Below are 26,988 nucleotides of genomic sequence, written 5' to 3' on the forward strand. Positions count from 1 at the left end.
ATACGGAGAGGTCAGCGGAGACCTGATTGGTCAAGATATGACACTACAGTAATCTCCCAGCCAAGAACAAAGATGGACCACTTATAGTAGCAGAAAGATTGGCAAGAAGGCTGCAGTTGGAAAGTTAAGGTCCTATGGTTTGTGAGTTAGACTTGAACGTTGATTTTTATTTTTTTTTTTTTTTTTTTTTTTGCTGTTAATTAAGACACTATATGGCAGACACAGCCTGTGGGTGAACCGATTTGAACCCCTGGTAAGAGGGGGGAGACCCTGTAAGTGTCTGCTCAGCTTGACAAGAAAGTTATGTTTTATGTTTACTGTAACATTGTATAATGCGGAGGGGGGAGGGAGAGACGTAAGGAAGTCAAGGTCCTAATTGGTGGACCTGAGAATAAGGGATATAGGGTTTGGGGGGGGGGAGGGGGGTGGGGGGAGGGAAGAAGGATGCAAGCAGGGCACAAGTCTTAATTAGTAAGGATGTAGAACATAACAATGAAGTTGACACAGTGGAGGTGCAAGTGGGGGGGGGGGGCAGAGGCTGGGATGTCCCCCTCGAGTACAACAGTGGACATTTATGGAGAAAGGCACACACTTTCAAATCCAAGAATAGTAAGAATACTAACGTGGAATGTAGGCGGAGTTAATTCGCCAATCAAACGTTCTAAGATTTTACAGCAATTAAATAGGCAAAGGGCGGACATAGCACTCTTGCAGGAGACGCATCTGAACCAGATTGAACATGCCAAGCTCAGCACCTGGTGGGTCGGGGATTGTATAGCAGCAAATGCACAAGGTAAAAAGGGAGGAGTAGCGATACTAATTAGAAAAGGCATAGCCTCTGTAATTAATCCACTTCTGATTGATACTGAAGGCCGCTATGTTATATTGGAAGTGGTAGTTGGGAGACAGAAACTGCTAATCTGTAATGTTTATGCTCCAAATAGATATGATCGGAAGTTTTATCAAACTTTGATAAATTTTTTGCTTAGGCAACCGCACGCAGCTATAGTGCTGGGGGGTGATTTAAATGCAACTTGGGACCCCTCCCTGGACAGATCAGCCCCGGAGACGGCCTCTTCATGTTATAATAATAGAGGCCTCTTACAGTTGAGCCAGATGTTGGGCCTGGTTGATGTGTGGCGGGTGCTGCACCCAGGTGAGAAAGACTATACACACCTGTCGCGGGCCCACTCCACTCAGTCGAGAATTGACTATATTCTGACATCACGTCAGATGTTTGGGGAAGTGACAACAGCGGAGATAGGACCGTACATGGTGTCGGACCATGCCTGGGTTAAGATAGAATGGATACCAAGCGGTACAACTCTACAGGAATACAAATGGCAATTTCCCCTGGAGTTCAGTTCAGATCCAATGCTTAAAGGCAGGTTACAAGCTTGCTGGGCGGAATACAGTACTCATAATCAAGAACACATAGAAGACCCAGTTTTGTTTTGGGAAGCGGCTAAGGCGGTTCTTAGAGGTGAAGTGATAAGTCATGCACACTTTGTGAGGAAGACACGAGATAGAAACATCTTGCGTTTGAGTACCCAACTTTGTAAGTCACGGAAGAGATATGGGGAGACACACGCGATAGGTGATAAACAACAAGTGCTGGAACTTCAGACCGCCTTAAATGTACTTTTGCAAGAAAGGGCACACAAGTCACAGTTATACTATAGATATATGCTCTATAAACATGGTAATAAAACAGGCAAGTTGATGTCAAAAATAATTAACCCCCGGGGAGGGACTAAGAATATTTTGGCACTGAGACAAAGGGGGGGAGGGCTCCACACATCAGACAAAGCAATATGTGAAACTTTTCGGGCCTTTTATCAAGAGCTGTACGCTTCCCCAGAGGAAGACGGTCTGCTAAACCAGATGTATTTAGAAAATCTGGCTTTACCAAAGCTTACAATACAAGAGCTGGATAGTCTCAATCAATTAATTACTGAAGATGAAGTCAGTTTGGTTATTGCTCACAGCCCACGACTAAAAGCCCCGGGACCAGATGGTTTAAGGGGAGAATTCTATAAATTAATGGAAGGAGGGGTTATACCTGCAATTACTAGATTTTTGAACCAAGTGATAGAGAGACAAAGGTTACCCCCAGACTTGAATAGGGCCCAAATAATAGTTTTGTTGAAACCGGGGAGGGACCCTCTAGAGCCGACATCGTACCGGCCTATCTCCCTGTTAAATTATGATACCAAGTTATTGGCAAAAATCTTGGCTAATAGACTGGCGAGGCTGCTCCCAAGGTTGATTCATGAAAGTCAAGTAGGATTTGTGGGAGGTAGAGCTGTGAGTAAAAACTTGAGAGCAATATTGACATCACTAGAACACAGCTCGCAGGCGAAGGTAGCATCATTGCTGATCAGCTTTGATGCGGAAAAGGCCTTTGATAAGGTTCACTGGAAGTTTCTTTTTGACACGTTGGAACAATATGGATTTTCAGGGAGATTTGTTGAAGCAATACATGCTTTATATGCCAACCCATGTGCCACTCTGAGAGTAAACGGGATAGAATCGGAAAGTTTCTGTATTAGGAGGGGCACGAGGCAGGGGTGCCCATTGTCCCCTCTTCTCTTTGTTTTGGTTTTAGATCCCCTTATTAGAGACATCATGGCAAACCCTTTGATCCGGGGAGTTGGCTTAGGGACACACATGTTTAAGATTGCAGCATTTGCGGATGACATTTTGGTACATCTCACAAACCCAAGGGAATCCTTAGATACGTTATTGGAAACCTTTCGTGAATATGGCGACTACTCAGGTTTCCGTATTAATCTAGACAAGTCAGAAGCGCTGGCTTCGCCAGAGGTGAACCAGAGGGACTGGGCTCCCGAATTTCCGTTGAGATGGGCCAGAGAGTCCTTTAAATATTTAGGAATCCGACTCACAATGAATACATTAGATTTATATCAGTTGAATGTTAAAATCTTACTGGAATATACAAAAACTAAATTGGACTCTTGGATGAGTCTGCCACTGTCATTAATGGGACGGATACATGTAGTACAAATGGTGTTGTTTCCGCGCTGGTTGTACGTTCTTCAAACTTTACCCATACGTCTATCGCGAGTTGATTTGAAGCGGATGATGCGCCTTTTCAGTAGATTTTGTTGGGCAGGCAAAAAGCCTAAAGTTAGCCAAAATCAGTTAATAGGGAGCTGGAGACAGGGGGGAATGGGTATCCCGGATGTGTTCCTATATAATCAGGCGTGTTTGCTGCGCCACTTAGTAGATGTGGTGAATGCCACGCAGTATTATACACCTACGGGCTTGGAGGAAGCTTTTTTTGCTCCCTATGATATATTAGCATTGCTCCACTTACCTCGAAGTCAGCTCCCCTCTAAATTTAAAAAAAGTATCATACTGCAACCCCTTCGGGAGGCGTGGCAGTGGTGGATGCGGCAAATGGGGGGCCAACCACACGTTACAGATCAAATCCCAATCGTAGGCAATCCTGTTTTTGAGGCAGGGATAGATAACCCGACATTTGGCAGGTGGCAAGGGCTGGGCATCACAAGATTGGAACACCTATTGTTGGACAATGGGGAAATGATAACATTTGACGCTCTTCAAGATAAAGTGGGATCAGCTTGGGGTAATAGATTTGCCTATGCACAGGTCCGACACTATGTGAAGTCCCTGAGCCAAATATCCCTGAGAGGGCAGATGGGAGAGCTGCTAAGGGCTTTCTTTGAGGAGTTGCAGATGGAGAAACAATCTGTATCAGCACTGTATGGGGCACTGGCTAGGCGTAGGCCTCAGAGGCAATACGTTGATCTTAAGCGAAAATGGGAACAAGATTTGGGGATCTCCCTGGCAACATGGGATGTGTCAGCTACCTTGAAGGGCATACGGGCGTTGGTAACAGATGAGAGGCTGAGGGAGTGTGGTTATAGAGTGGTCTTACGGGGGTATATGTCTAGAACACAACTGGCTCATATGTTGGGGCCGGACAACTCGGGATGCTCTAAATGCGGAGGGGGTCCCAGCTCGTTATATCATGCATTGTGGCAATGCCCCAAGGTGCGCATGTTTTGGCAGAGGGTAAGAGGGTTTTTGATTCGATTGGGGAACAGAGTTCAAGGAACGGAGCGGCAGTTTCTGTTGGATCAACCAAGAGCGTTTGCCCCATTAGGAGCCCCCGCTATAATGCTATGCAGAAAGCTGAGCTTGGTAGCGCGAAAATGCATTATGCAATACTGGGTCTCATCGGAAGGGCCAGCTTACTGGCATTGGCGCAATCAGGTGCATCTCCTGGCCTCTTGGGAGGCTAGGGATTCAAAACGATCGCCTAAACGAAGAGTGCGATTTCTGCAGATTTGGACACCATACCTGCAAATGCTTAGTCCAAGGGGACGTAGTCTGCTTGTTAATGCCTGATAAATAGTAGAATAATGGAGAATATGGATAGCCTGGAGTAGATAATTTAATCTAAAGTGGAATTCTGCTTGCAAGGGGGGGAGGTATTGGGGGGGGGGGGTTTGGAGGGGTTGAGTGAGACGTAAATGGCTAAGCTTGGCAGTGATCTAGAGCTTTGATGTTTAGTTACTGATATTTTGTGATAAGCACTATTTTACCTAATGAAGTATTCAAGAGTATGATATTAGGAACAAGAGCCACTCAAAACCTAATGTTAGCATGGGACAAGGAATTATCAAGAGGGGAGGGGGAAGGGGGGGGGAAAAAATTGGGGATGAAAAGTGTTTGGCGAAGTTGAATATGTTGTAAAAATGCTGTTTTATATATCAAACAATGCTATATGCATATTCTACATCACTTTGTATTGTGAGAATTGTTAATAAAACAGTTTAAACATAAAAAAAATTTTCCAGCCAAACAGATGGCACTGGCAGTGTCTTCCCGCCGTTTGCTGTTGCTGCGCCATTGGGCTGCAGACATGGCATCTGAGCAGCATCTTACGTGTCTGCCCTTTAGAGGTAAGCTTCTTTTTGGGGAGAACCTTGAGAAGATTGTTAAAGACTTGGGTGACTCTAAGACTCAACGGATTCCTGAGGATAAACCCAAGACCTCATCGAGGATGGGCCTGCCAGACCCCCGCCTGAGGTAGGCCCGCCGTTACCGGCCAGGCAGGTCGGTGGGATCTTTCCAACGTCCTCGTTTTCAACAGCACTCTGGCACTGCTGCACATCAGGTAGCAGGTGGATGCCCAACCTAATGATGGGGCTTCGGTCTGCTCTTCAGTGCCCGACATAGGCGGTCAACTGACTCACTTCTGTGAAGAGTGGACCAACATCACTTCCAACCAGTGGGTCTTGGAGATTATCTGAGGTTACAAGTTTCTCCTGTGCAGGAAGTGTTTCTGGAGTCTCGATGTGCCATGGCCTCCAAACGTGCGGTGGTTTGGACCACGTTGAGGTCACTGTTGTACCTGGGGGCAGTGGTGTCGAGGTTCGCTCGGGCCAATATTCGATTTACTTTGTCGTACCTTGGAAAGGTGGCTCCTTGGAAAGGTGGATTCTTCTGGCTCATTCTTGATCTCTGGAAGGTAAATCAGTGTCTTTCTGTGCGGCATTTCCGCATGGAGACGCTCAGATCTGTGGTGGTGGTGCAGCCGGGGGAGTTTCTTACTGTCCAGGATCTTGAGTAGGCCTACTTGCATATCCTTATTTGGCCACCACATTAGCAGTTCCTCCGTTTTGCTATTCTGGGACAACATTTCTGTTTCGGGCCTTACCCTTTGGCCTGGCTAGAGCCCCATGCACCATTTCCAAGGTGGTGGTGGTAGCATTCCTTCACAAGGAGGGCATCAGAGTGCACCCCTATCTCAACGATTGAAGGAGGTTAACCAGTGGGACACTGTCATACCGGGGTACAAATTATATCGTAGTGATAGGGTGGATCGGATTGGTGGAGGGGTAGCATTGTATATTAACGAGAGCCTTGAATCAAATAGATTGAAAATTCTGCAGGAAACAAACAAAACACTTCCTGGAATCACTGTGAATTGATATTCCATGTGTAAAGGGGAAAATGATAGTGATAGGAGTGTACTACCGTCCGCCTGGCCAGGATGAAAAGACGGATGCAGAAATGTTAAAGGAAATTAGGGACGCAAACAAACTGGGCAACTCAATAATAATGGGTGATTTCAATTACCTCGATATTGACTGGTTAAATGTAACATCGGGGCACGCTAGGGAGGTAAAATTCCTTTATGAAATCAAGGACAGCTTTATGGAGCAGCTGATACTGGAGCCGAAGAGAGAAGGAAAAATTCTAGACCTAGTCCTTAGTGGAGCTCATGATCTGGTGCCAGGAGGTAATGGTGCTGGGGCCGCTTGATAACAGTGATCATAATATGATCAGATTTGATATTAGCTTTGAAGTAAGTATACATAGGAAATCAAATATGTTAGCGTTTAACTTTTAAAAAGGAGACTATGATAAAATGAGAACTGTGAAAAAAAAACTTAGAGGAGCGACTGCGAGGGTCAAAAATTTACATCAGGTGTGGATGCTGTTCAAAAACACCATCCTGGAAGCCCAGGCCAAATATATTCCGCGTATTAAAAAAGGAGGAGGGAAGACCAAATGACAGCCGGCGTGGTTAAAAAGTGAGGTGAAGGAAGCTATTAAAGCTAAAAGAAATCCTTCAGAAAATGGAAGAAGGAACCAACTGAAAATAATAAGAAACAGCATAAGGAATGTCAAGTCAAATGCAAAGCGCTGATAAGAGGGACTTCGAAAAAAAGATTGTGTTGGATGCAAAACCACATAGTAAAAATTTTTTTAGGTATATTAAAAGCAGGAAGTCAGCAAAAGAGTCTGTTGGACCGCTAGATGACCGAGGAGTAAAAGGGGCGATCAGGGAAGACAAAGCCGTAGCGGAGAGATGAAATGAATTCTTTGCTTCGGTCTTCACCAAGGAAGATTTGGGTAGGATACCAGTGCCAGAAATGGTATTCGAAGCTGACGAGTTGGAGAAACTTTATGAATTCTCTGTAAACCTGGAGGATGTAATGGGGCAGTTGTACAAACTGAAGAGTAGCAAATCTCCTAGACCGGATGGTATTCATCCCAGAGTACTGATAGAACTGAAAAATGAGCTTGCGAAGCTATTGTTAGTATTATGTAATTTATCCTTAAAATAAAGCGTGGTACCGGAAGATTGGAGGGTGGCCAATGTAATGCCGATTTTTAAAAAAGGTTCCAGAGGAGATCTGGGAAATTGTAGACTGGTGAGTCTGACGTCGGTGCCGGGCAAAACGGTAGAGACTATTATTAACAAAATTACAGAGCATATACAAAAGCATGGATTAATGAAACAAAGTCAACATGGATTTCTTGAAGGGAAATCTTGCCTCAGCAATCTACTACATTTCTTTGAAGGGGTGAACAAACGTGGATAAAGGTGAGCTGGTTGATATTGTGTATCTGGATTTTCAGAAGGCGTTTGACAAAGTACCTCATGAAAGACTCCAGAGGAAATTGGACAGTCCTGGGATAAGAGGTAATGTCCTATTGTGGATTAAAAACTGGTTAAAAGATAGAAAACAGAGAGTAGGGTTAAATGGTCATTATTCTCAATGGAGAAGGGTAATTAGTGGAGTTCCCCAGGGATCTGTGCTGGGACTGCTGCTTTGTAACATATTTATAAATGACCTAGAGATGGGAGTAACTAGTGAGGTAATTAAAATTGCTGATGACACAAAATTATTCAGAGTCGTTAAATCGCGGGAGGATTGTGAAAAATACAAGAGGACCTTACAAGACTGGGAGACTGGGCGTCTAAATGGCAGATGACGCTTAATGTGAGCAAGTGCAAAGTGATGCATGTGGGAAAGAGGAACCCAAATTATAGCTACGTCATGCAAGGTTCCATGTTAGGAGTCACAGACCAAGAAAGGGATCTAGGTGTCGTCATTGATGATACATTGAAACCTTCTGTTCAGTATGCTGCTGCGGCTAAGAGAGCGAATAGAATGTTAGGTATTTTTAGGAAAGGAATGGAAAACAAAAATCAGGATGTTATAATGCCTTTGTATCGCTCCATGGTGTGACCGCACCTCGAATATTGTGTTCAATTCTGGTCGCCGCATCTCAAAAAAGATATAGTGGAATTAGAAAAGGTGCAGAGAAGGGCGACAAAAATGATAAAGGGGATGGGACGACTTCCGTATGAGGAAAGGCTAAAGCGGTTAGGGCTCTTTAACTTGGAGAAAAGGCGGCTGAGGGGAGATATGATAGAAGCCTATAAAATAATGAGTGGAGTTGAACGAGTAGATGTGAAGCATCTGTTTACGCTTTCCAAAAAATACTAGGATTAGGGGGCATGTGATGAACCTACAATATAGTAAATTTAAAAGGAATCTGAGAAAAGGTTTCTTCACTCAACATGTAATTAAACTCTGGAATTCGTTGCCAGAGAATGTGGTAAAGGCAGTTAGCTTAGCGGAGTTTAAAAAAGGTTTGGACAGCTTCCTAAAGAAATGGGGTTATCAATAGAAATCAAACAAAATAAAACATGGAAAAGAAAATAAGATGATACCTTTTTTATTGGACATAACTTAATACATTTCTTGATTAGCTTTCGAAGGTTGCCCTTCTTCGTCAGATCGGAAATGGGGAATAATCCACTATTTCTGGGATAAGCAGTATAAAATGTTTTGTACTTTTTGGGGATCTTGCCAGGGATTTGTGACCTGGATTGGTCACTGTTGGAAACAGGATGCTGGGCTTGATGGACCTTTGGTCTTTCCCAGTATGGCCATACTTATGTACTTAGTCACTTATGATCTGCACGGACTCGTAACAGGAGAGTCGCAAGGCCACAGATTGGGTCATGGCCCTGTTACAGTCCTTGGCCTGGGTGATCAGTCTGCTGAAGCCATCTTTTGCCGACTCAGTCCTTGGAGCATGGGGGTACTCTTCTACATGGCTCAGGGTGTGCAACCTCTTGCACTTTCTGAGCCCATGAGCCTGGGACTACGTTCAGGTGTTGGGCTGGATGGCAGCCACTTTGGAGATGATGTCTTTATTGAGGGCCCACATGCGTCCTCTGCAGCGGTGATCGCCAGTATCCCAGGAGTATCAGTAGTGTCTTCCGTGGCTGCCTCAAGTGCGGCAGAGCATGAGCTGGTGGCTTCACAAGTTTTCCCTGCGTAAAGTTAATCATCTGCCCTTGTTTTTCTGAGTGGGAAAATGACAGATACTGGTAGGTGAGATGGTAATGGAATGGCTAATCCTCCCCCTCTTTGTTGTACAGGCAGTATGAAAAGCAATATAGGAAGAAGGGAGGCACTTATATAAGCAAGATTCCTCACCTTCTTTGAGCCAAGTTTCAGTAAGACATAAAATGTGATTCAAGAAGGTTATGAATTAGGGGAATTTTAGATTTGAAGAGATCGACAGTTAAGAAGGCCTGTTAACAAGAAAGAAGAAATTACCATAGCCTCCAATAAGGATGAACAGAGAACAAGATCGCGTGCTTGTTTAGTATCATGATATCCATAGTTTGGTTGGGGGGGGGTTGGGGGGGGGGGGGGGGGGGGGGCTGACCCCAGAAAGAAGGGATAGGAAGGCCTCCTGATGACATAAGGTGAGATTGAGACAACCAGGCTGAACAAGGAATGGTCAGGGACAAATAGTAAATAAAAAAAAAAACTCAAATAGCATTCTCAAGGGGGTTAAAAGACATCCCCAAAGTTTGCCCCAAGGAGCATGACTAATTTGTTTTATTATTTATCATATTTATATTCTACTTAAGCTAAGCAGATAACAATAAAGCAATCATGGACAAATGGAGTACCAAACTCGGGAACACCAAGTTGATGATGGAGTTCATTCAGATGCAAGCTTACGAACACAGAGTCTTCAGTCACTCAGCATGTATCAATATTGTAGAAATAAAGTAGGATATGGAATGATGCTAGACTCTGGAGTGAGATTGTACTGGGAGAGTGGTAAGAGATGGGGAAAGGTGCTGAATCGGGGGGGGGGGGGGGGGGACAGAGTGAGTAGAGAGAGAAAGAGAAGCCAAACCTCAGTTGGGGGTGTAGGATAAGGAGCAATGCTGGACCAGGTGTGGGTTGGGAGGGGGGAGAGAGAGAGAGACGCAGGACCATTGGAGGGAGGGGAGAGAGATTCTGCACTTTGAGGAGATGGGGTGGCAGGGGGAGAGGAGAGAGGCTGACCCTGGTGTGGGGGTGTGTGGGAGGATGTGAAAATAGAGGGGAGAGGCTGGACATGGGGAGGGAGCATTAGGACACGGACACAGAGGGGTGGAGGGATATTGAGGGGAGGTGCTAGACAGAGAGCAAGATAGGGACACAGAGGGTAGATGCTCAATATGGGAGGAGGAAAGAAACAGGGATACATGAGGAGATTCTGGACAGGGCGAATAGAGGCTTGGAGGGGAAATGGATGGTGGACATGGAGAGAGAAGAAATGTCAAATGGACAGGAGACCCAGGAAAGAGAAAAAAACAGGAAAGCAGAAAAGCTGCTGGGAGCAAAGCAAATGGACAAATATTTTTTTCAGAATTTATTCATTTGAATATGTCAGCTTTGGGAGATGTGCCTCTCTGTTGCATTTCAAAAAAGATATAGTAGAATTGGAAAAGGTACAGCGAAGGGCGACGAAAATGATAGTGGGGATGGGACGACTTTCCTATGAAGAGAGGCTGAGAAGGCTAGGGCTTTTCAGCTTGGAGAAGAGACGGCTGAGGGGAGATATGATAGAAGTGTATAAATAATGAGTGGAATGGATCGGGTGGATGTGAAGCGACTGTTCACGCTATCCAAAAATACTAGGACTAGAGGGCATGAGTTGAAGCTACAGTGTGGTAAATTTAAAACGAATCGGAGAAAATTTTTCTTCACCCAACGTGTAATTAGACTCTGGAATTCATTGCCGGAGAACGTGGTACGGGCGGTTAGCTTGACGGAGTTTAAAAGGGGTTAGATAGATTCCTAAAGGACAAGTCCATAGACCGCTATTAAATGGACTGGAAAAATTCCTCATTTTTAGGTATAACTTGTCTGGAATGTTTTTACGTTTGGGGAGCGTGCCAGGTGCCCTTGACCTGGATTGGCCACTGTCGGTGACAGGATGCTGGGCTAGATGGACCTTTGGTCTTTCCCAGTATGGCACTACTTATGTACTTATGTAATTCTTTTCCTCTGGTTTTGCTATACATACAGAGTCTGGCTGCTTGAGGTTTTCAATTTTCTTTTGCCTTCATATCTTTATTACTGACTTGTGGCCCCATGTTTCATATTTGTTGAGGTGTCTGTATTTTGCATGTGTGACATTCTGCGGGAGTTTTCTGTCTTTTCTGTTCCATCCTGACCCTAGCCAGTGACCCGGCATTATAAGATTTCTTCTGTAGTGGTCGGTGGCAGTGGGCAGTGATTCAGCCAGCCTGCTAGCTCCAACCCTTGAGCCTCTGAGAGGGTAGGAACCGATAATTCTTGAGCATGCGCAGATGCTCAAGGCCCCACACCAGCCCAGCTTACTTTCACTTTCCTGTCAGCAGCATCAGTAAGGAGGGGAGTGATAAGAAATGCCATTCAGCATTGGGGGGGGGGGGGGGGGGCGAGAAAAGTGCTGGTCACCATAGGTGGAGGGGGAAGCACAGAAATTTCTTCCGACTCAACTATAAGACACATACAGTAAATCTAGCCCTCTCTGCTTCTTAAGGTTTATTTATTGAACTTAGTGATTCACAGGTCACCCAGACAAGGACAGGCAGGACCATCTTGCGTGATCATCATTCTGCCGTTTCTGTATATTATTGATGTCATCCAGCCAACTTCTTTATTCAAGAGACTCCGTTCCATTACCTAATGCATCTCAAATGTTTGGCACAAATGTTTGTTTGTTTATTTATTTGTTGCATTTGTACCCCACATTTTCCCACCTATTTGCAGGCTCAATGTGACTTACATAGTACCGTCAGAGGCGTTTGCCAAGTCGGTACAGGGCCGTGCCTAGGGTCTCTGGTGCCCCCCTGCAAACTATCAGTTGGCGCCCCCCCCCCCCCCCCCCCCCCCCCCCCCAGGTGTGGCACAAGATGCAAAGGAAATAGGAGCTGAAAGATGGAGTGCATCTTTGAGGGATTGCTGAACAAATAGAGGGTTTGCAACCACTTAGCTTTTCGTGCTTCCATGTTCACGAAATTAGTAATTAAATCTTTGATATCTAACTGGACACATATATCATTCTCAATAGCAATCATGGCAAGGCTTACAAGCCTTTCTTGCAAAATACTTGATCGCAAATAATTTTTTATGATTTTTAACCGTGAAAATGATCGCTCACCACTTGCTACACTGACAGGAATTGTCAGCAATATTCTTAGAAACAAATTGCTATACATTGCAAAATAAGATAGCAGATGTAAATTCTCATAGTGGACATATTCCAAAAATGAAAATAAAATGATTTTTTTCTACCTTTGTTGTCTGGTGACTTGATCATGCTGGCCCAGTACCTGATTCTGCTGCTATCTGTCCTCTTAACTCTGTTTCCAGGGCTTCCTTTCCATTTATTTCTTTACTTTCCTCCTTTCTTCTTCATTTCTTGCCTTACATCCGTAAGTAAAAGCTGGGTCCTCTGCAGACTGTCCAGTGGATCCAGCTTCTGCCTATTTTCTCCATCCATGTGCAGGTTTTCTCCCTTTTCCCTCATCTCATCTCCTTCCTCTCTCTTCCCTCCCCTCCATCCATGCCCAGCATTTCTTCTCTCTCCCTTTCCCTCCATTTATGTCCCTCTCTGCCCTTCCCTCCTCCATCCATATCCAGCAATTCTCCTCTCTCCCCTCCATTTCCAGCAATTTCTCCTCTCTCCCTGGGCCCTGCCCTCCCATCCATGTCCATCCTTGTCCCTCTCTGCCCTTCTCTCTTCCATCCATATCCAGCAATTCTCCTCTCCCCCCCCCCTCCATTTCCAGCAATTTCTCCTCTCTCCCTGGGCCCTGTCCTCCCATCCATGTCCATCCTTGTCCCTCTCTGCCCTTCCCTCCTCCATCCATATCCAGCAATTCTCCTCTATCCCCTCCCCTCCATTTCAAACAATTTCTCCTCTCTCCCGGGCCCTCCCCTCCCATCCATGTCCCTCTCTGCCCTTCACTCCTCCATCCATATCTAGCAATTCTTCTCTCTCCCCTCCCCTCCATTTCCAGCAATTTCTCCTCTCTCCCTGGGCCCTGTCCTCCCATCCTTGTCCCTCTCTGCCCTTCCCTCCTCCATCCATATCCAGCAATTCTCTTCTCTCTCCTACCCTCCATGTTCCAGCAATTTTATCTCTCTCCCGGGCCCTGCCCTGCCCTCCCATCCATGTCCATCCTTGTCTCTCTCTGCCCTTCCCTCCTCCATCCCTCCTTATCCAGCCCCATCTCCTCTCTCCCCTGCCCTGCCATGTCCACCTGCCCGCCCTCTGAGTCTGGTTTCTGTATTTAATTTAAATTTACTTGCATCGTGGCAGCAGCTGCGCAGCGTCAGTGAAAGTGCTGCCGACATCTCCAGCCTTCCCTTCGCGCTAGTTCGTTCCCTCAGTGTCCCGCCTTCTTCTGACGTCATTTCCTTGTGAGGGCGGGACACTGAGGGAACGAACGCGCACAAGGGAAGCTGGAGATGTCGGCAGCACTTTCACTGCACGCTGCTCAGCTGCTACGAGTCAGAGGTAAATTTAAATAAAAGGGCTGCTGTCGGGGTCCGGGAGCTGCGTAAGTGGCAAGGGTAAGCATGGCGCGGTGGCACCCTCCAGAGGTCGGCTCCCCCTGCGGTTCTTACCCGCTTACTGTGTTTGGCAAGGCCCTGAGTCGGTGGATAGCAAATACAAGTTCTATAGGATCGTAAGAGGTGTAAGTGGAGGGTCGGAATGGATGAAGATTGTGTGTTGTCCTGTTCAATCATAGTCATGCTGTGTTGGTAGGTGAAGAGGGTTACGTGGGGTCATAGGGGTAGCCTTTTGAAGAGGTTTGGTTTTTAGTGATTTCCTGAAGTTCAAGTGGTCACAGCTTTTGGAGCCCATATGTTGCTGACCTTTACTTTCTTTCTTTAAATCCACTTGCATGTTTATTTTGTAAACGTTGTATTCCTTTCTAAATCATGTTTTCTTTTGGCCCTATGGTTTCCTCTACTCTTTTAGGCTTTTTTGCTCCATTGGAACAGCCTTTGTTGGGCTGTGGCAGCACCAGCTTTCACTCACAACTGTCAGTACTTTTATACTCCTCTCAATCCACATAACCCAATTATGCAGCAACAGGCCTGGTTTACTAAGGTTTTTTTTTCTCTCATTATCTGTATATGAGGGTAAGAAAGCTTAAATCACACCCATAGTCACTTTAGCTAGAATGTTTTTGAGGGACCAGTAAACGAATTATACATTGCCTTAGAAGCTAATGTCATGCAGAGTATCTTGATAAAATCTGCAGTCCCGATACGTAGAACAGACTTACAGAAATAACCCAGTTACCATTATGTTTTCTTTCTGCAGGGCTGTCAAAATGCTTAAGGGGTTGTAATTGAATCAAAAGCAGAAAGCCATCAAGGACACAAGACTGAAGGCGCAGCTGTGGAAGAAAGGACTGTGCCAATGCAGCAGCAAAAAAAGACAGCCAGAGCTAGTGGAAGGAAGTCTTCCCGTATTTGTTTTTCCTACAGAGCTTATATTTTATGCTGATGATCAATCAACCCACAAGCAGGTGTTGACGCTGTACAACCCCTATGAATTTGCCTTAAGTTCAAAGGTGAGTTGCCTTCTCATTGCAACTGCTGATGGATTTTGCTGGGTGGTAGCACCTAACCTGCCAAATATCTGAGATTTTCTTATCTGACAATTTTGCCAACATAGTAGATTTTCTTGTTTTTGTTTGGGAGCCTTTTGTTGTTTGAAATTAATTCTATGACCTCCCTTGGACCTCAGGGGTCTCACTTGCAGATGTGCGGTACCATCAGCCTATCTGGTATTGCACATCTGCAAGTGACATCCTTGAATTCAAGAATCTTAAAATAATTTTAGTCAGCAAAAGGTTACCAAACAAAACAAGAAAATCTACTTTATGGGCAAAATTACCAGAAAAGAAAGTCACAGATATTTCACAGGGTAGGTGTGCACATATCAGTATAAATCGCAAACTCAAAATTAAATGCAGAATTTTAATTTTTTGTTCATTCCCGGAGACCCAAAATGAGATCCAGGAAATTGTTAGTCATTGTACTAGGGGGAGGGGTCATATGTGCCCTTATGGCTGTCTAGAATTGTTCATGGTTGTGTGGTATATTCGGTTTGGTATTGATGTGTGTTTTACACACGTGACAATAATGAATTTAATTTTGGAATAGAATTTATATTTTTGTTCTAATTCGTTCTCTTAAGTTTGTACTCCATTGTATCATGTTTCTGAATGAATACATCCTTTTCCTTTTCTTCTTCAGTTCTTTGTACCGCTCCAAATAAGTATGTTGTTGTGGATGCTGCTGGTGCTGAAAACCTCAGTGTTGTGTTGATATGTAAGTAATTATTTTTTGTGTGGTTAGATACTTCTACATTTAGAGTAAGCAAAATATTAGCCAACTAACAACTGTATTAAAGTAAAATAAAACTAATTTTATGTTAGAGCAATTCTATGGCCCTGCTTAATTTCCTTTTTAAAAATTAATTCTCTGTAATGAACTAAGGTAATATTAAATCAGAATTGAAGCTTGGTAGGTGAAATCCTATTGTAGTCTTGTGCATACACTGCTATAATCATTTTTCTAGAAAGATAATTGATAAGAGTGAATTTATCTGGCATAAAATACTGCTCATTGCTCACCAGAGATACCTAGATCAAACAGGATAATGTTTTCAGAGCCTAATTTAGTTTAATACAGGAAATAATGGTTAGTAAACAATATCTTTTACATTGGATTAGCACTGTATATTTCGTTGGTAATTTTTTTAGGAAGATGCGCAGGGAAAAATTAAATTTGTTAGATGTTTTAATGCTTGCAAATCAACTTAGTTCATTAATTCATAGGTTACATGTTTGAAATTGATTTTGTGTTCATAAAGGGCCCTTTTACTAAAGCTACGCTGAAATCTGGGCTTAACTATTCCTAGCTCAGGACATTCTCATGCACTAAGCCCAGACTTAATACGGAACAGTTTAAGTTTTTTAAAAATATTTTTTCAGGTTATATGCAATGTTCGCAATTACCACGCGGTACCTGTAAGAAGTTAACATTTAGGAGGCAGTAAGTGTTCCTGCATTAACTCTGCGTTAGCCAGTTAGCATGCAATAATGCAAATGCGCTAGCAGGATAATGCTTTCACACCCATTTCCACCATGACCTTTCTCCAGAAAATTAGGAAATGGGAATAATAGTGAGGTAATTAAAATTGCTATGGACACAAAGTTATTCAAGAGGACCTTATGAACTGGGAGACTAGCCAGCTCATTTTCGAAAGTGATTGCCGGCCATTTTCCGACATAAATCGGGAGATGGCCGGCGATCTCGGAAAAGCGGCCAATTGGTATAATCAAAAGCCGCTTTTTTGGCAACATCGCCGCTTTCCCGTCGCGGCCAAAGTTCAAGGAGCGTGTCGGCGGCGAAGCGAAGGGCGGGCATGGGCGTGGCTACCAGATGGCTGGCTTTCGGCGATAATGGGAAAAAAAACGGCGATAAGCAGTATATCGCCGGTTACTTGGTCCGTTTAGTTTCACGACCAGCCTCAAAAAGGTGCACCAAATGACCAGATGACAACGGAGGGAATGGGGGATGACCTCCCCATACTCCTCCAGTGGTCACCAACCCCCTCCCATACTAAAAAAAAAAAACTAAAAACCTTTTTTGCCAAGCCTGTATGCCAGCCCCAAATGCCGTACCCACCATCCATGACAGCAGAATGTGTTGTATCCTCCGACAGCCTTTCCCTGGTTGCGATGTGGCTCCTTGGGTGAGTGTGACACCTTTTCGTTAGGTGTCCTGCAGGTCACATTAGCAATGCATTATGTGGGGTGTAGGGTACGGACTGTACTCCCATGGTGCTTTCCCCCCTGCTAACTGGGGTCAGAGTGTGCCCTGTTTTGTTTCCGGTAGTCCATGAGGTAGTGGGCATTTTGTTAGCCAGTTTTAGATCCCCTTCATGTGTTACCCACGTTAGAGAACTTATTACCTTGAATGTGGCTGAAAAGAGGGCATTGTACACCCATTCTGCCAGCTCTGAACTACTGCTAATCTCAGTACCAGGAGACTCTTTGCCAGTGGGGCACAACCTCTGATCTGCAGTTAACTGTGAGTAAACGTGCTTATTCAAAATAAAGGACTTTTTCAAAGAGATTAGTCTTCAGGTGTCACCTGGTGTGCCAAGGTTATACAGCAGCAATAAGTCCTAGAGGCCTGCGTGTATGCAGGTCCCTAGAGCACGTTTAGTGGGTACCGCAGTGCACTTAAGGCAGGCGGACCCAGGCCCATCCCCCCCTACCTGTAACACTTGTGCTGGTAATGGAAGGCCTCCAAAACCCACTGTACCCACATGTAGTTGCCCCCTTCACCCAGCTTTGGTAGTGTTGTACGTTTGTGGGTAGGATGGATTGGGGGGCTCAGCACCCAAAGTAAGGAAGCTATGCATGTGGGAGGTTTTTCTGAAGTCCATCGCACTGACCCCTAGGGTGCCCAGCTGGTGTCCTGGCATGTCAGGGGGACCAGTGCGCTACAAATGCTGGCTCCTCCCATGACCAAATGCCTTGGATTTCGCCGGGTTGGAGATGGCCGGCATTTTTTTCCCATTATCGCTGAAAAACAAACCCGGCCATCTCCAACCCGACAAACTCAAAGGCATTTGGCCGGGCTAAACCGTATTATCGGAAAAAAAAGAAGGCCGGCCATCTTTTTCGATAATACGGTTACGACCAGCTGTAGCGCCGCCGCCAACATAGATCGCCGGCGATCTATTTGGCCGGCGACGTTCAATTATGCCCCTCTAGGTATCCCAATAGCAGATGACATTTAATGTGAGCAAGTGCAAAATGATGCATGTGGGAAAGAGGAACTCAAATTATAACTACGTGGTGCAAGGTTCCAAATTAGGAATCACCACCCAGGTAAAGGATCTGGATGTCATCATTGATACATTGAAACCCTCTGCTCAGTGTGCAGCAGTGGCTAAGAAAGCAAATAAAATGTTTGGAATTATTAGGGAAGGAATGGAAAACAAAAATGAGAATGTTATAATACCTTTGTATTGTTTAATGGTGCAACCGCACCTCGAATACTGTATGCAATTCTGGTCACCACATCTCAAAAAAGATATAGCAGAATTAGAAAAGGTACAGAGAAGGGTGACAAAAATGATAAAGGGGATGGGACGACTTCTCTATGAGGAAAGGCAAAATTGGTCAGGGCTGTTCAGCTTGGAGAAGAGGCAGCTGAGGAGAGATATGATAGAAGTCTATAAAATACTGAGTTCAGTGAAATGGGTAGATGTGAATTGCTTGTTTACTCTTTCCAAAAAATACTATCAATAGAAATCAAACAAAATAAAACATGGAAAAGAAAATAAGATGATACCTTTTTATTGGACATAACTTAATACATTTCTTGATTAGCTTTCGAAGGTTGCCCTTCTTCCTCAGATCGGAAATAAGCAAATGAGGTAGCAGATAGTATATATGAGAGAAACATCAAAGCATTACTTTGACTGTCTGACAGAGTGGGAGAGTGGGGATATGCATGGGGACATCAAAGCATTTCATTGATATTCTAACAGAATGGGTGTTGGTAGGTGAGAGGAAGAAGGGCAACCTTCGAAAGCTAATCAAGAAATGTATTAAGTTATGTCCAATAAAAAAGGTATCATCTTATTTTCTTTTCCATGTTTTATTTTGTTTGATTTCTATTGATAACCTTTAAGAGTGGACTAACACAGTTACCACACCTCTCTACAAAAAATACTAGAAATAGAGGGCACACAATGAAGCTACTAAGTAGTAAATTTAAACAAACCATAAAAAATATTTCTTCACTCAATGTGTAAATAAACTATGGGAATTCCTTTCCAGAGAATGTGATAAAGCAGTTGGCTTAGCAGGCTTTTATAAAGGTTTGGATAATTTTTTGAAAGGAAAGTCCATACGCCATTATTAAGATGGATTTTGGAAAATCCATTGCTTATTTCTAGGATAAACAGCATAAAATCTGTTTTACTTTTTTGAGATCTTGTCAGGTACTTGTGACCTGGATCGTCCACTGTTGGAAATAGGATACTGGGCTTGATGGTCCTTCGGTTTGACCCAGTATGGCAACTCTTAGTTTTTATTTTTTTAATTTAGCAATTGTTTGAGCACACAGTAACAGGCAGAATATCGCAAAACACCTCAATGCATTATGTAGGCGCCTGTCTTTCCTGTGCTAATTCTGAACTTGAAGGGATTAAATGCCTGACTGCGGGTACAGTATTTTCTCATAGAAATCCACATGTCAGAATTCACCTCAGTTCGGCTGGGCCAGGTCTTGATGGCCCTGGACCTTATGGAGGCTTATCTGCGCATTCCTATTCCAGCCCATTACAGGCATCATCTTCACTTCTTTGTCTTTGGGGCGCCGTTACCAATTTCGAGCCTTGCCTTTTGGACTGTCCATGACACATTGTACCTTTTCCAAGGTTATGGTAGTGGTAGCTGCTTATCTGAGCCACCAGGGGAATCGGGTCCTTATCTGGGCAACTGGCTAATTCGAGGGGACTCAGCAGCAGATACCAGCCTGGCCTCAAGTCATCTCTTGGTTGGAGACCCTAGGCTGGGTTGTGAATTGGAGCAATAGTCACCTGGTACTTTCCCAGGTACTGGAGTACTTGGGAGTCCACTTTGACACTTTGGAGGATAGTGTTCCTCATGGAGGACCAGGCAGAGAAACTTTGAGCACAGAAGCGCAGGTTATGCGAGTTGGATTTCCATGGAGCTTCCTGGCACCATCCTTTGCCTCTTTCACCCAAGGTGAAAATCAGTCTGTCCTTTCACCAAGAATACAAGTCTATTTGGCTGGAAAGCTCATAGCCTGGGCCATGTAGCTCAGGGAACCTGGACCCCACAGGAGGCGGCTTGGTCCATCAGTCGTCTGGAAACATAGGCAGTTTGCCTGGCCCTGTTGGAATTCCTGCCTCTCTTATGGGGAAAGGTGGTTAGGGTGATGTTGGACAATGCCACTACAGTGGCTTATAAACAAACAGGCATGCACCAGGAGTCAGGCAGTAGTCTTGGAAGCAACATGCCTCTGTTTGTGGGTGAAGACACACCTGCATGCCCTCATGAAGTGGAGGAGTAGCCTAGTGGTTAGTGCAGTGGACTTTGATCCTGGGAAACTGAGTTCGAGTCCCACTACAGCTCCTTGTGACTCTGGGCAAGTCGCTTAACCCTCCATTGCCCCTGGTACAAAATAAGTACCTGAATATATGTAAACCGCTTTGAATGTAGTTGCAAAAACCTCAGAAAGGTGGTATATCAAGTCCCATTTCCCTTTCCCTCATAGCAGCCTATATTGTGGGCAAGGACAATGTGCAAGCAGACTTTCTCAATCACTCTCTCCTAGATCTGAGAGAATGAGAGCTGGAGCAAAAGACCTTTCGATGATTGTGGACCATTGGGCCCCAAGTGTTTGATCTGATGGCCTCCAGAGCCAATGCGAAAGTAGAGCGTCTCTTCATTCGTCGGAGGGAGCCACCCTCTCAAAGGATAGATGCCTTAGTTCAGCCATGGCCAATGGAGGATCCTTTCTGTGTCTTCCATAAGTACATAAGTACATAAGTAGTGCCATACTGGGAAAGACCAAAGGTCCATCTAGCCCAGCATCCTGTCACCGACAGTGGCCAATCCAGGTCAAGGGCACCTGGCACGCTCCCCAAACGTAAAAACATTCCAGACAAGTTATACCTAAAAATGCGGAATTTTTCCAAGTCCATTAATAGCGGTCTATGGACTTGTCCTTTAGGAATCTATCTAACCCCTTTTTAAAACTCCGTCAAGCTAACCGCCCGTACCACGTTCTCCGGCAATGAATTCCAGAGTCTAATTACACGTTGGGTGAAGAAAAATTTTCTCCGATTCGTTTTAAATTTACCACACTGTAGCTTCAACTCATGCCTCTAGTCCTAGTATTTTGGATAGCGTGAACAGTCGCTTCACATCCTTGGCCTCTGATAGTCTGTCTGTTGTGCAGGATTACATGTCATCCTCATCTGGTCTTGCTAATAGCTCCGGATTAGCCTTACTGGCCATGGTATGTAGACCTTGTGCACCTCTTGGAGGGCAACCCTCTCCCATTTCCCAGAGGTCAGAGCCTTCTCTGGCAATGGCTAGCAGAAATAGAAGATCTTTATCCCTTCTGGCTTATGGGCTGGCCATTGATAGGAGACGCTTAGAGAAGTATGGTTTTTCTCCCATGGTGGTTTCTACATTGCTCCACTCTCGGAAGTCCTCCACATCTCTGGCTTATGTCAGGGTGTGGCAAGGTTTTGAGACCTGGTGTGCAGGACAGTCTCTATCCCCTTGGAGGGTTCAGGTCCCTGATATTCTGGACTTCTTGCAGCAGGGGTCTGGAATTGGGCTCCCTGAGGGTCAGGGGGCTGATCTTTCCAGTTTTTGGGGTAAGGTGATGGACACCTTCCTGGCCTTGCATAGGGAGATGCCCTGCTTCCTGAGAGGCATGACGCAGTTAACATAAGAATAGCCATACTGGGTCAGACCATGATCCATCTAGCCTAGTATCCTGTTTCCAACAGTGGCCAATCCAGGACACAAGTACCTGGCAGAAACCCATATAGTAGCAACATTCCATGCTATCAAACCCAGGGCAAGCTATGACTTCCCTGTGTCTGTCTCAATAGCAGACTATGGATTTTTCCTCGTGGAGCTTGTCCAAACTTTTTTTAAACCCAGGTACGCTAACCGCTATTACTACATTCTCCAGCAAAGAGTTCCAGAGCCTAACTATTCTTTGAGTGAAAAAATATTTCCTCCCATTTGTTTCAAAAGTATTTCCATGTAACTTCATTGAATGTCCCCTAGTCTTTGTATTTTTTTGAAAGAGTAAAAAAATCGATTCGCTTCTACTCATTCTACACCACTCAGGATTTTGTAGACCTCAATCATATTTCCCCTCAGCCATTGCTTTTCCAAGCTGAGAGCCCTAACCTCTTTAACCTTTCCTCATATAGGAGGAGTTCCATCCCCTTTATTTATTTATTTGTTGCATTTGTATCCCACATTTTCCCACCTATTTGCAGGCTCAGTTTGGCTTACGTTATTCCGTAATGGCGATCGCCATTTCCGGCATGAGGAAATACAAATTGGTATTGCATTAAAAGTTCATAAGTGACCAAGTAGATTAGCAGTCAAGTATAGAGATTCATTATCGGGATTAGAAATAGAGTGGTGTTGCGTTAAAGTTCATTCGCGACAAGTTGATGAGGCAATCAGGTATAGAGAGTTCGGTTATGTCCAGTTCTGGGTTAAGTTTCGTTGACTGGAATTTAGGATGGATCGTTGTGCTATGCCTTGTTGAACAGGTTGGTTTTTAGTGATTTTCGGAAGTTTGTTAAGTCATGCATTTTTACGGCATATGGTAGCACATTCCATAGTTGTGTACTTATGAAGGAGAAGCTGGATGCATATGTTGATTTATATTTTAGTCCTTTGCAGCTGGGGTAATGGAGATTCAGGAATGTGCGTGATGAACTTTTTGTATTCCTGGTTGGTAAGTCTATGAGGCTTGACATGTAGACCGGGGCCTCGCCGTGAATGATCTTATGAACTAGAGTACAGATTTTGAACGTAATACGTTCTTTGAGTGGGAGCCAGTGTAATTTTTCTGTTAGGGGCTTGGCGCTTTCGTATTTCGTTTTTCCAAATAATGAGTCTGGCTGCTGTGTTTTGGGCAGTTTGGAGTTTTTGGTCGCTCTTCTTTGAACTTTTCTAATTCTGCTATGTCTTTTTTGAGAAATGGCAGCCAGAATTGAACGCAGTACTCAAGGTGAGGTCACATTGTGGAGAAATACAGAGGCATTATAGTATTCTCAGTCTTATTTACCATCCCGTTCCTAATAATTCCAAGCATCCTCTTTGCTTTTTTGGCCGCCACTACATACTGGGCAACAGATTTCAATGTATTGTCTACAATGATACCTAGGTCTTTTCTTGAGTGCCGACTCCTAAGGTGGAACCTAGCATCAGGTAATGGTGATTCGGATTCTTCCCAGTTGTGCATTACTTTGCATTTGTCCACATTAAATTTCATTTGCCATTTTGATGCCCAGTCTGCCAGTTTCCTAAGATTTTTCACAATCTGCATGTGTTTTGACAACTTTGAATAGTTTTGTGTTATCTGCAGATTTAATCACCTCACTCGTTCTAATTTCCAGATCATTTATAAATATGTTAAATAGCACCGGTTCCAGTACAGATCCCTGAGGCATGCCATTATTCACCCTCCTCCAAAGAAATGAAGCAAACTGGTGAGGCAAGACTTCCCTTGGCAGAACCCATGCTGACTCTGTCCCATTAAACTGTTTGTCTATGTGTTCTGTAATTTTATTCATTATAATAGTTTCCACTGTTTTCTCCGGCACTGAAGTCAGGCTTACCAGTCTGTAATTTCCCAGATCACCGCTGCAACCATTTTTAAAAATCGGCTTTACATTGACCACCCTTTAATCTTCAGGTAATATAGATTATTTTAAACAGGTTACAGATCACTAACAACAGATCAGTAGTTTCATATTTGAGTTCTTTCAGTACCCTAGGGTGTATGCTATCTAATTTATTACCCTTCAATTTGTCAGTTTGGCTCAGTACGTACTTCAGGTTCACCGAGATTTCTTTCAGTTCCTCCGCATCATCACCCTGAAAAACCATTTCCGGTACAGGTAGATCTCTGCAACTTCTTCCATAAAGACCGAATCAAACAATTCATTCAATCTCTCCGCTATGGCCTTGTCCTTTCCGAGTGCCATGATCTAACTACCATGGATTTCCTCACAGCTTTCTGCTTCCGATGTACCTGAAAAAGGTATGAGTTTTTGTCTCCACAACAAGTTTTTCTTCATATTCTCTTTTAGCCTTCTTGTATCTAGCTTGATATTGCTTATGTTGCTTCTTATTTTCTTCATTCAGATCCTTTTTCCGTTCTTTGAAGGATGCTTTTTTTACTCTAATAGCTTCTTTCATTTCACCTTTAACCACACTGGCTGTCGTTTGCTCTTCTTTCCACCTTTGTTAATATGTATTGCATTGTATAAACAGAAACAAATGATAAAGGGGAGGAACTCCTTCCATGTGAGGAAAAGCTAAAGAGGTTAGGGCTTTTCAGCTTGAAAAAAAGACGTCTGAGGGGAGATAGGATTGAGGTCTATAAAATCCTGTGTGGTGTAGAACGGGTGGAAGAGAATCAATTTTTCACTCTTTCAAAAAGTATGAAGACCAGAGGTCACTCAATGAAATTATATGGAAATACTTTTAAAACATATAGGAGGGGGAGGAGGAAGTGACGTCACCGAGTCGAATGGTTGTTTGAGAGCGAAGCTCCTGTGGCCCCGCGGCGAAACAAGCATTAAAGAGGAGCAAACCAACGGCTGGAGAGCCAAATTAACGACTGACATTAGCCCAGGAGATAGAGCAGCAGCAGCAGCGCATGAGCTCAACTCGGCCGACAACAGACCTTTCGCGGTTTGCATTCCCTGGAGGTGCGGCAGCGCCAAAAAACAAGATGGCGGCAGTTCTGAAGAATAAAGAACTGTCGAGCGGGGAGAAATCCAAGCCCCCAGAACACCCGCTGGAACAGCTGAAAGGTGCGGAATCTGAGGAGGGAGACCCTCCGAACCTGCAAATGTGGGCTGCAAGATATCAGCGGGGACCTAAAAGTTCTGCGAGCAGAAGTGGCGACGCTCAGAGAAGATTTGCAGGGGGAGATCCGGGAGTTGGGCTCGCGCTTGGAAGACACGGAGGCGCAGGTAGAAGCCCACGGCGAAACTCTGGGAGCAATGGATCATCAGATCACTGAAATGCAAGGAGAGCAACAACAGCTGTTGGACAAAATTGAGGACCTAGAAAACCGGGGCGCCGCAATAATTTAAGATTCTGAGGCCTTCCAAAACGCCTACCTACCAGGATTGTGAGCAAGTAATCCAAAACATGGTCAGTGAATTGCTATCAGAAAACGGGGACACGGTGGAGCCTGAGACAATACAGCTAGAGAGAGCGCATCGGGCGTTGGGCCCAGCGCGCAATAATAAGCCCAAGGACATTATAGCCTGTTTCTCCAGCTACAAACTAAAGGAACGAGTGTTGAAAATGGCACGTCAGACTCAGGAGTTCAAGTGGGACTCATATGTTATTGAAATATATCAAGACCTTGCAGCAGCGACCTTGAGGAGAAGAGGCGAATTGAAGCCCTTCACAAGATACTTAAGAGAGCTTAAGATCCAATACAGATGGAAGCTACTACTACTACTACTACTATTTAGCATTTCTATAGCGCTACAAGGCATACGCAGCGCTGCACAAACATAGAAGAAAGACAGTCCCTGCTCAAAGAGCTTACAATCTAATAGAAGCATCCTTTTGCCTTGTTTTTTATAAGGACGGGGAAACTGCATCAGATAAAATCGGTAAATGAGGCGTGAGTAGCAATTTACCGGAGGCAGCGGTACCAGAAGACAACGGCGGCAGGGCCCTGGGAAAAAGTCCATTCAGCGCCCCATTCGCGCCAAAATGGCAAAGAGCAAGGAAAGGTCCGAGGAGGCTTCAAGCGTCAACAATCGGCTACACGGATCACCTGAATCAGCATGTACTTAACAATTGGGACTATCAAAGTATTTGTTTGTCGTTGCTGGTTATAGAGATGCACCACGTTGAGCAACTCTCCAGCCTTGGATAATAGGTAGTTTTGATTATGTTGTCTGTGCGGGGTATGTGAGAAGCTGGACAGTGAGCACACCTTCCACTTCAGACACTCACTGGTACACACAGGAGTGCTCTATAATATCTAGGGGTAGCAAGGGAGGGGGAGGGGAACTACACATGGGAGATAGGGATGGGTGGGAAGGGATATCTGCACGACACAGGGTGAAGATAAGCCAAGTGGAGGTGCCCAAGCACATGCGGGGCTGAGGAGAGGAAGCACTACACACATTAAGTGACAATGGGGGACGTTAAGTGTATGCTACTTAACGTAAGAGGTTGAACATGCCTAGGAAACGGCAATTGCTGTTCGGGAGCTGCAGCGGCTCCAATAGATATAGGGTTGATACAACGAGACCCATATTATGAACATTTGTGCAAACACAAGCTGTATCCATCTATCTATTTTGCTGTCTAGTACAGATAGCATGAAAGCAAGGGAGTGCTCATAGCATTTAGCGGCAATAAACCATGGGAGATAAAAGAAGGTGCAAAGGGACAAGGGTGGGAGGGTACCTGCTAATTGTCTTGGCACTCGCTGGACGAGTATATACTGTGGTAAACGTTACGGGCCCAATGCATCTCATGAGATTTTTTTTACAGAGTTAGATCAGGTCCTTGTTAATAGGAGGGGATTTCAATCTACAATCAACCAGCTCTAGATAATTCATTGTATAACATAAACTATGCCAGGCAGGATAGGAGGAAATTTCAATGACTTCTAGCACACTGGCAGCTATTAGATTCTTGGAGAAAGGATAATCCTACACAGCCCACATATATACATTTTCTCTGCAGTGCATCAAACCTCATCCCGAATCGATATGTGACTGGGGGACACCTCCCTTTTGGGTCTAGCTGGGGATCACCAAATTCTACCGCGCCATTGGTCCTATCCACTCCTCCGGTGATATGGCCAACTTAAAGGGGCCGGGCCCCGATAAACCGAAGCGTACTTGGCGCCTAGATGACGCCTTGCTGACCGATCCAGCTAATCTCTCCCCAGGTGGAACAATATATTAAGGACTATATCTACTTTAATGATACGGGGGAGGTGTCCCCGGACCACTGTA

General features: G+C 44.6%; 1 protein-coding gene across 1 annotated transcript in view; it reads left to right on the forward strand.

Annotated features, from left to right (window-relative positions):
- Window positions 1–8,895: 8,895 nt before the first annotated feature.
- MOSPD1 (motile sperm domain containing 1) overlaps window positions 8,896–26,988 on the forward strand; it is a 41,035-nt gene continuing 22,942 nt past the window's right edge. Inside the window, 4 exon segments of the mRNA XM_030209912.1 lie at window positions 8,896–9,140; window positions 14,506–14,735; window positions 15,420–15,467; window positions 15,470–15,494. Of these exon segments, the coding sequence (XP_030065772.1) occupies window positions 8,896–9,140; window positions 14,506–14,735; window positions 15,420–15,467; window positions 15,470–15,494 (548 nt within the window).

Source organism: Microcaecilia unicolor, chromosome 7, assembly GCF_901765095.1.
Source record: "Microcaecilia unicolor chromosome 7, aMicUni1.1, whole genome shotgun sequence".
NCBI classification, from domain to species: Eukaryota; Metazoa; Chordata; class Amphibia; order Gymnophiona; family Siphonopidae; genus Microcaecilia; species Microcaecilia unicolor.